At 48.5% G+C, this 10,000-nt stretch overlaps 1 protein-coding gene across 1 annotated transcript in view; it reads right to left on the bottom strand.

Annotated features, from left to right (window-relative positions):
• The window catches only part of si:dkey-215k6.1 (transmembrane protein 132C), a 192,968-nt gene that overhangs the window by 38,446 nt on the left and 144,522 nt on the right, over positions 1-10,000 (bottom strand). Inside the window, exon 4 of the mRNA XM_061260929.1 lies at positions 9,240-9,426. Within this exon, the coding sequence (XP_061116913.1) occupies positions 9,240-9,426 (187 nt within the window). The remainder of the gene's footprint in view (positions 1-9,239; positions 9,427-10,000) is intronic.

Genomic DNA, 10,000 nt, shown 5'->3' with positions numbered 1-10,000 from the left:
CTGTCCTGCTTACCTCCTCTCAGACATGCATTAAAAGCGACGGAGTCTATAAAACCCAGTCAAACACATTGAGTAGGGCAGGGGGCGTGGTCACCCAGGCCAAACTCAATAACCTTTTAGTAGAAATGGGTCATCCATAATTATTACCTACAGTAGGCTAATTCACTGTTCAATCAACAAAATACATTTAATACACAGTTCATAACAATGTTCAAAATGCAACATTAAGTTGTTTTGCATCTTCGTAAGAGGTTAATGTACTCTAATTATCTCTACTTAAAATGACTCGTATCTGCGTGCAAGTCATAAACATTCTAAGCGGAGTATGACCTGATCCAAACTACTGCTACCTCTCAGGGTGCATTAAAGAATGTTTGATCATTAAAAACATTTCCTCAAGCCTGATTTAAATAAAACAAAAGGATGTTTCCCCCCTCAGAACAGCGGAGAACATTCATCCACTTAAGCCCTTGTTTGATTTATCTTATTTACAGAACCTGAGCAGACATGTCGTTAGGACTCAGCGCGATATGCAAAGCAGCCAGGCTCATTTCCTGCCTTTGATTAGCGGGGCTGCATGTTGATTACCGCACGCCCTGCTATTAATATCAAACCTGGGGGACGTGGGTAATTCATCACGCAGCGTTATTAAATACAACAAGCCAGCGCGCTATCTAATGTATGATGAATGGAGAACCTCTCCCTGCGTAAAGGGAGGGGGGATGAAGACATTCCACAGATATGAACCCTAATGGGCCATCGGAACATTCACATGGGAATCCTTCTTTCAATTTCCCGGCGGTAATTGCATTAGCGGCCGCCCGCGGACGCGGAGACCTATTAGAGAATCCCACACGGGTCTCCACTCCCACCACTGTCAGTTCAGCTTCTGAGAGTCGCCTGATTTCTGCCCAGATCGCTCTGCTCCCCGGCCCAGCATGCAGGATGTAGGCCACGCGCACAGCTGCAGTATGAGACCCCTCCAGCTGAGTCAGGGGTGAGTCAGGGGAGTTAGTGAGTCAGGGGTGAGTCAGGGGTGAGTCAGGGGAGTTAGTGAGTCAGGGGTGAGTCAGGGCTGAGTCAGGGGAGTTAGTGAGTCAGGGGTGAGTCAGGGGAGTTAGTGAGTCAGGGGTGAGTCAGGGGTGTTAGTGAGTCAGGGGTAAGTCAGGGGAGTTAGTGAGTCAGGGGTGAGTCAGGGGAGTTAGTGAGTCAGGGGTGAGTCAGGGGAGTTAGTGAGTCAGGGGTGAGTCAGGGGAGTTAGTGAGTCAGGGGTGAGTCAGGGGTGAGTCAGGGGAGTTAGTGAGTCAGGGGTGAGTCAGGGGTGAGTCAGGGGTGTTAGTGAGTCAGAGGTAAGTCAGGGGAGTTAGTGAGTCAGGGGTGAGTCAGGGGTGAGTCAGGGGAGTTAGTGAGTCAGGGGTGAGTCAGGGGAGTTAGTGAGTCAGGGGTGAGTCAGGGGTGAGTCAGGGAGTGCAGTTGGACAGAATGTGACCAAATGAAGTGGCATTCTGATAAGGACCACAGCAGTGTGGCTGTCCGTCACAGGGGCGCATCTCTACCGCACACCCCAAACCAGGGGCTCATCTCTACCCCACACCCCAAAACAGAGACTCATCTCTACCCCACACCCCAAAACAGAGACTCATCTCTACCCCACACCCCAAACCAGGGGCTCATCTCTACCCCACACCCCAAAACAGAGACTCATCTCGACCACACACCCCAAAACAGAGACTCATCTCTACCCCACACCTCAAACCAGGGGCTCATCTCTACCACACACCCCAAAACAGAGGCTCATCTCTACCTCACACCCCAAAACAGAGGACCCCACATTGGATCCATATCTACCCCAAAATAGGGGACCCCAAGCTGGCTCTGCCCCTCACACCTTGTGCTCAATCCTTATGCTTAGCCTGGCTGGCAGTTTAGGTTCAGATCTTGTACAAAGCTATAGCAGGAGGAACGTTCAATCAGCAAGGGCCTTGGATATATCCAAGAGTCGGGCCAATTGGAAGTGATCTAGGTAGAGTGGGCTGAGCAAAGCTGTTATACAGAAGAACACTGGGTCTTACACATGTCACTCAGCATTACCCAAGGCCTGTATTTGCCTAATCCCAGGTTCTAGTGACACATACAGCCCTATTCAGATGGGTAATGAGCATCCCAGAGTTTTCCCTTAACTGAGAGTGTCAGGGGGGTTTACTCACTCTGCTGCTGGACTGAAGAACAGCTATAGTGCCCCCGGGCTGCACTTACGCTGAAATTACAACTCCAGTCACCTCTTCCCCTTACACAGACCTCATTTGCAAGGATATGATGGTGGCAGTTTCATTGATCTGAGGAAAGGTGGATCATTGCAGGACGGTGGTTGTTGTTTTTCCGTTTGAGAAGCAGGTGCTGTGAATCCAAAGCAAGGGTGCAGCTCTCCAAAACTAATAAAGGGATTCTCTTTCAGGAAGGGTTCAGCCATGAATTATTAACGAAGAGGAATTAATTCATTCAAGGCAGGTCCTCAGACTAAAGTATCTGTCATCACTTTTTCAAGTTTTGGAAACTGGATTGGAGAAAAGAAAATGCAGTGGACAGCATCGCCACAAACCTGGTGACCTCCACACCATGACGTCCACACCATGACGTCCACACCATGACCTGCACACCATGACCTCCACACCATGACCTCCACACCATGACCTGCACACCATGACCTCCACACCATGATGTCCACACCATGGCCTCCACACCATGGCCCTCCATACCATGACGTCCACACCATGACGTCCACACCATGACCTCCCTGCTGGAGCCAGATCAGCACTCGAGTCGTGCAGTCCCTCAGTGATGTGTCCCATTACCCATGGGGCGGCCTGCAGCCTGTAGCCTGTAGCCTAGTGGCTAAGGTACATGACTGGGGCAGCCTATAGCCTAGTGGCTAAGGTACATGACTGGGGCAGCCTGTAGCCTAGTGGCTAAGATACATGACTGGGGCAGCCTGTAGCCTAGTGGCTACGGTACATGACTGGGGCTGCCTGTAGCCTAGTGGCTAAGGTATATGACTGGGACCGGGAAGGTTTGTGGTTCAAGCCCCGGTGCAGCCATGATAAGATCTGCACAGCTGTTGGGCCCTTAACCTTTACATTGCTTAGTGCCAACTAAATAAGCCCTCTACATGGTGTGTCCTCCTGAAAGCATGTGAGAACAGGCTCTAGGCAGGTGAGAACAGGTTCTAGGCGGGTGAGAACAGCCTCTAGACTCGTGAGAACAGGCTGTAGGCAGGTGAGAACAGGTTCTAGGCAGGTGAGAACAGGTTCTAGGCAGGTGAGAACAGGTTCTAGGCGGGTGAGAACAGGCTCTAGACCTGTGAGAACAGGTTCTAGGCAGGTGAGAACAGGCTCTAGACTCATGAGAACAGGATCTAGGCAGGTGAGAACAGGCTCCAGGCAGGTGAGAACAGGATCTAGGCAGGTGAGAACAGGCTCTAGGCAGGTGAGAACAGGATCTAGGCAGGTGAGAACAGGCTCTAGGCGGGCGAGAACAGGCTCTAGACTCATGAGAACAGGCTCTAGGCAGGTGAGAACAGGCTCTAGGCAGGTGAGAACAGGATCTAGGCAGGTGAGAACAGGCTCCAGGCGGCCATTAAAATGAGCTCTAGCTAAATGCGGCAGTACAAAACACATCAGAGCGCACATGGCCCCGTGGGTGAGTCACAACTCGTCAAAATCTGCAAACAACAAACAACAGGCACAAACACGCGTTCCAATTAAGAATTAATTACGGCCAGGTACCCGGCACTCCGGAGGGACCCTGCTTAGTACAAGAAAAAGCCACTGAAAAAACACACAGAGAATCACAGAGACATACAGAGACACACAGAGACACAGAGACACAGAGAGACACAGAGAGACACACAGACACACAGACACACAGAGACACACAGATACCCACAGAGACACACAGAGACACACAGAGACAGACACATAGAGAGACACAGACACAGACACGCAGAGACACAGAGACACACACAGACACACAGACACACACAGAGACACAGAGACACACACAGACACACAGAGACACACAGACACACAGAGACACACACAGAGACACACACAGACACACAGAGACACACACACAGACACACACAGAGACACAGAGACACACACAGAGACACACACAGACACACAGACACACAGAGACACACAGAGACACACAGACACACACAGACACAGAGACACACACAGACACACAGACACACAGACACACAGAGACACACACAGACACACAGACACACAGAGACACACACAGAGACACACACAGACACACAGAGACACACACACAGACACACACAGACACACACAGACACACAGAGACACACACACAGACACACACAGACACACAGACACACACAGACACACACAGAGACACACACAGACACACAGAGACACACACACAGACACACACAGAGACACAGAGACACACACAGACACACAGAGACACACACACAGACACACACAGAGACACAGAGACACACACAGACACACACAGACACACACAGAAACACACAGACACACAGAGACACACACAGACACACAGAGACACACACACAGACACACACAGACACACACAGACACACAGAGACACACAGAGACACACACACAGACACACACAGACACACACAGACATACAGACACACAGAGACACACAGAGACACACACAGACACACACAGACACACAGAGACACACAGAGACACACACACAGACACACACAGACACACAGAGACACACAGAGACACACAGAGACAGACACATAGAGACACACAGACACACAGACACGCAGAGACACGCAGAGACACACAGAGATACACAGAGACACACACAGACACACAGACACACACAGACACACAGAGACACACACAGACACACAGAGACACACACACAGACACACACAGACACACACAGACACACAGAGACACAGAGACACACACAGACACACAGAGACACACACAGACACACAGAGACACACACACAGACACACACAAACACACACAGACACACACAGACACAGAGACACACACAGACACACAGAGACACACACAGACACACAGAGACACACACACAGACACACACAGACACACACAGACACACACACAGACACACACAGACACACACACAGACACACACAGACACACACAGACACACACAGACACACACAGACACGCAGAGACACAGAGACACACACAGACACACAGAGACACACAGACACACAGAGACACACACAGACACACACACAGACACACAGAGACACACACACAGACACACACAGACACACACAGACACACACAGACACACACAGACACACAAGGGGTCATCTTTGGGGAAGCAAAGCCCAGCCAGAGGAGCTGATGACGCGGTCATGGCGGAGGGGGGGGGGCACTCGTGTAACAGCCCCCCAGTGCAGTAATGCACACACTGAGAAAGCTACAAATTACCAAGTCCTTTGAAGCCAAAGTTCCCAAACAGGAAAAAATGGGCCTTTTCACTTCCTCCATTTATAGAAATGTGAGCCTCTGCAGTGGCGGGAAATTACACATAATAATCCTTATTTTTCAAAAGAGCTTCCTACAGCACTACCCCAACCACAAAAGGCAAATCATGCAAGCACAAAACCCAGCGCTTCTCTGGCAGAAACAAAGTTTGAGGGAAAAGTAAAGGCCTTTCAAAATATCTTAAAATACAGTCATTACCAGTACCTCGCAAATGTAGGCACAGAGTGCGCAATATGGCCTATGAACTATCCATCGTGATATTTAAGGAAAATTAATGATTTACACAAGGAAGCCAAAAGCTAGTACCTGTGTGAGACAGTACTGCTGTATCTGTGCTGTATCTGTGTGAAACCGTACTGCAGTGATTCACGTCTCTCTGGGTGGATGTGAGGTGGTGTTTGGTGTGAGGTGGTGTGAGGTGGTGTTTGGTGTGAGGTGGTGTTTGGGGTGAGATGGTGTTTGGTGTGAGGTGGTGTGAGATGGTGTTTGGGGTGAGGTGGTGTGAGGCGGTGTTTGGTGTGAGATGGTGTTTGGTGTGAGGTGGTGTGAGATGGTGTTTGGTGTGAGGTGGTGTGAGGTGGCGTTTGGTGTTAGATGGTGTTTGGTGTGAGATTGTGTTTGGGGTGAGGTGGTGTTTGGTGTGAGATGGTGTTTGGGGTGAGATGGTGTTTGGTGTAAGGTGGTGTTTGGTGTGAGGTGGGGTTTGGTGTTAGATGGTGTTTGGTGTGAGGTGGTGTGAGATGGTGTTTGGTGTGAGATGGTGTTTGGGGTGAGGTGGTGTGAGGTGGTGTTTGGTGTGAGGTGGTGTTTGGTGTGAGGTGGGGTTTGGTGTGAGGTGGTGTTTGGTGTGAGGTGGTGTTTGGTGTGAGGTGGGGTTTGGGGTGAGGTGGTGTTTGGTGTGAGGTGGTGTTTGGTGTGAGGTGGGGTTTGGTGTGAGGTGGGGTTTGGGGTGAGGTGGTGTTTGGTGTGAGGTGGTGTTTGGTGTGAGGTGGGGTTTGGTGTGAGGTAGGGTTTGGTGTGAAGTGGTGTTTGGTGATCCTCCATTAGAGCCGCATTCTGAGATGCACTGTGGAAATGCTGCGGTCACATTACCCAGCATCCTCTCCTCTCATGACCGCCCACAGCAACCGAATACCATCCCTCACAGCTCCCACACCAAACACCAAACACCATCCCCCACATTACAGACCGTGTCACACTGCAGACTCGGGCACAGAGCAGCCAGGACCCATTCCCATCTTCAGCAGCTTTAAAGGAAATGAAAAACTGAAGCATTAAAAGCAGCGCTGCTGCTGCTGCTATTCAAGTCAAGGCAGAAAGTTCTGGAAGCTGCTTCTCCTTAAAGCCTCACAGAGCACGTACTCCAGAAGGATAACACAATGTCATACTTGCACAACATTACATCACATTTTATTTCATATATTCTCATACAGTCCATGGCACAAATGTTATTTTACTACCTGTTTGACCTGAAATGCAAATTTACTCTATACCAGCTTTATGGGAATAAAATAACAAGAGATTATTCTGCACACATTAGGACAAAAAATGAAAGGACCATAAACAAAACGTTTCTCATTTGCTGTCGACACATTAAACCATCAGAGGACGCAACGCATTCTGGCCAATTTCACTCATAACTTCAGTCTCCCGTGATCTCTACGAACACGCTCAGCTGTACGAGCATTATCTGTGTGTGAACTGCAATGACAGTCTTAAAATAGAGAAAAACATATGCGGAATTCTTGAATTTAACAACACACAAGGCTTTTTATTCATATTTCTGTCACTCCAAGGTCTTGGCATAAGAAAAAATAATAATAATAATTATCACACATCACAGAAAACAAAATATTAATATAATTATTAACAGAACCAAATTGGAAAACAAATTGTGCCAAGTATTAAACTATATACACGCGATAACATTCCTTTCTCCTCCAACTCCTCCAAAGTTAGAGAATCTTAGTAGCTGGACAGCCCACATTCTTGCTCGGGAATCTTGAGCTTTGATTGGTTTAGAACCATGATTACAATGTTCCATTTTTCAATGGAACTCTCTGATTGGCTCGATGATGCTGTCAGTCAAAGACACACACTTTCCATTGGCAGAATTATGGTAAACACCACAAGTATTTATTTTTATTTTATTTTTATTTGACCTTTATTTATACAGGGAAGTCCCTTGAGAGCAAGCTCTCATTTTCAAGGGTGCCCTGTACAATTGAATGTACAGACAGAATGAAGGACAGACTTTTTATTAGAAAAAAAAGAGGCACGAATCTTAGCTTCTAAGCACAGAACAAAAATGTGTTGAGAAACATCTGCTGTATTAATGTTTGATCAGTGAAGGTGTTCTCACCCACCAGTGGGCTGGCCGGTCTCAGACGGTTCATTCATTTCTTGGATTTCTTCCTCTCTTAGCATTTGTTGGACATAAAAATCAGGATTTCTTCATTCCTAGAAGAAGTATCCTGACAGCAGGAAAGTGCTGGGAATTCAGCCGTGACTCCCGAGATCGCAGGAGGATCTCTCCCGTGCAGGACCGCCGGCCCTTCCCATGATGCTCCACTGCAGTCACTGTTCCCTGAGTCAGAGAGCGGCCGTGGGCCTTCGCAGGAGCAGAGAGGATTATGGGTCATCCGAGGATAAGGGGAGGTCCTGGGAGGAGGCGGGTCATCCAGAGAGATGAGTGGGGGCACCCAGCGAGGGTCGCGTTATTAAACCAGGATCACACACCGCCCTCTTCCCACAGTCCTCTCTGCCCACTCCCCGAGAGAGCCTCAGCGGTAGGGCCACCTTCATTACTGAACACGGCCTTCCTGCCTGCCTGCTCTGCCCTACAGCGGAAGAGCTAACCTGGAGAATGTGAATTTTCCATTAAACCTAAGAAGAGATTGGGAATGATAGCAGGAATATCAAACTAATTCCGGTCAGTGAGGGTTTCATGGGACAACCAATCAGGACCTTACTTCTTCAACCAATCAAATCCTTAATCTCCCAGACAATCAGAAATGTACTCTTACAACCAATCAGAACCTAGATCCCCCAGCCAACCAGTACTTCACTTTCCCAGCCAATACAACCTTACACACGCTTACACTGCTCACAGAACTACAGAGAGACCACACAAAACCCAAGAAACCAGGGTTAAATAAAATGGTCTCTTGGCAGCGGTTGATGTATTATGGTTCATGAATTTCATAATTTGTCCTTTCATCATGTGTACTCTCATATGTCCCCATGACTCACAGTAATTAGACCCATTACAGCAATTTGAAAATTGCACAAATACAGGAGCCCTTACTGGGGGAAAACAATGTCATTCTGTTCCACCTCACCTCTAGGAGGGACCACCGCAGAGACTGTGAGATTGTGATAAGTGCTCTTCTCTCTACATGAGCACCATATGAACAGTGCTTTACCCAGGAAACCACAATCTCAACAAATCCCATTTATCCTGCCTTTCATTTCCATTTATCATGTAAAAAGCAGGGCCAGCTGGCCCGCATCGCACAGCCCGTCGAACACAGCCACAAAGCCCCTTCATCAGAGCCACAATTAGGCTGGGTGGCTCTGTATTAATAACTCTGTAATACCAGTCTGTGTCAGAAACACACACACGCACACACTCACGCACACTCCATCACACTGTCTCAGGTGTGTTCATGTTCTCCAGGGCGGCAGGTGCCTTACCTGTGCCAGGGCCACGATGCCCTGCAGGTCTCTCTGGCTGATGTAGATGAAGGAGACCACCTCGGCCAGATCCCCGGTGGAGTCTGGGTACTGGACCTGCCAGTGCACAGCCTGAGTGGGCTGCAGGCTGATGAAGTTATCCACCTCAAACTCCACCAGCGTGACCTCGTACGAGGAGCCCTGCAGCCTGCAGGGAGAGAGGCGCTTCAGCTCACACATCCAGACAGAAGCATTCCCGTGGCTCAGGTGCCCAACTGGGACCTGGAACAGTAAGATCTGTGCAGCAGTTGGGCCCTTGAGCAAGGCCCTTAACCCCACACTCCAGGGGGGATTCACCCCTGCTTAGTCTAATCAACTCTAAGTTACTTATAATTATAACTCATCAGCTAAATAACTGTATCGTAATGTAACATGCAGCTGCTAAAAAAGCTGCTAAACTATGACAACAACCAAAGATCATTAAAATATATTTCCAAGTGCTTAGATCACCCGCAAACACATTTTAACAATGCAAAAAAAATTACCATAACAAAACAAAAAAAACAACATAAGAAGTGGAAGTGATTTATTAAAAAAAGACATAAGAAAATGTAAAACAAAACAGCAGTAGCACGGGGAACAGTCTGTGTTTTCAGGGAATCTGTTTTCAGGGAATCTGTGTTGAGGGGAATGTAATCTCAGAGCAGCGTGACTGAACAGAGGAAGGAGGGACTGTGGAATTATGGGACGATTAAGAGCCAATTACTGCAGGAACAGACACA

The sequence above is a fragment of the Conger conger genome, chromosome 11 (assembly GCF_963514075.1).
Source record: "Conger conger chromosome 11, fConCon1.1, whole genome shotgun sequence".
NCBI classification, from domain to species: Eukaryota; Metazoa; Chordata; class Actinopteri; order Anguilliformes; family Congridae; genus Conger; species Conger conger.
This window is presented reverse-complemented; position numbering and strand designations above follow the sequence as displayed.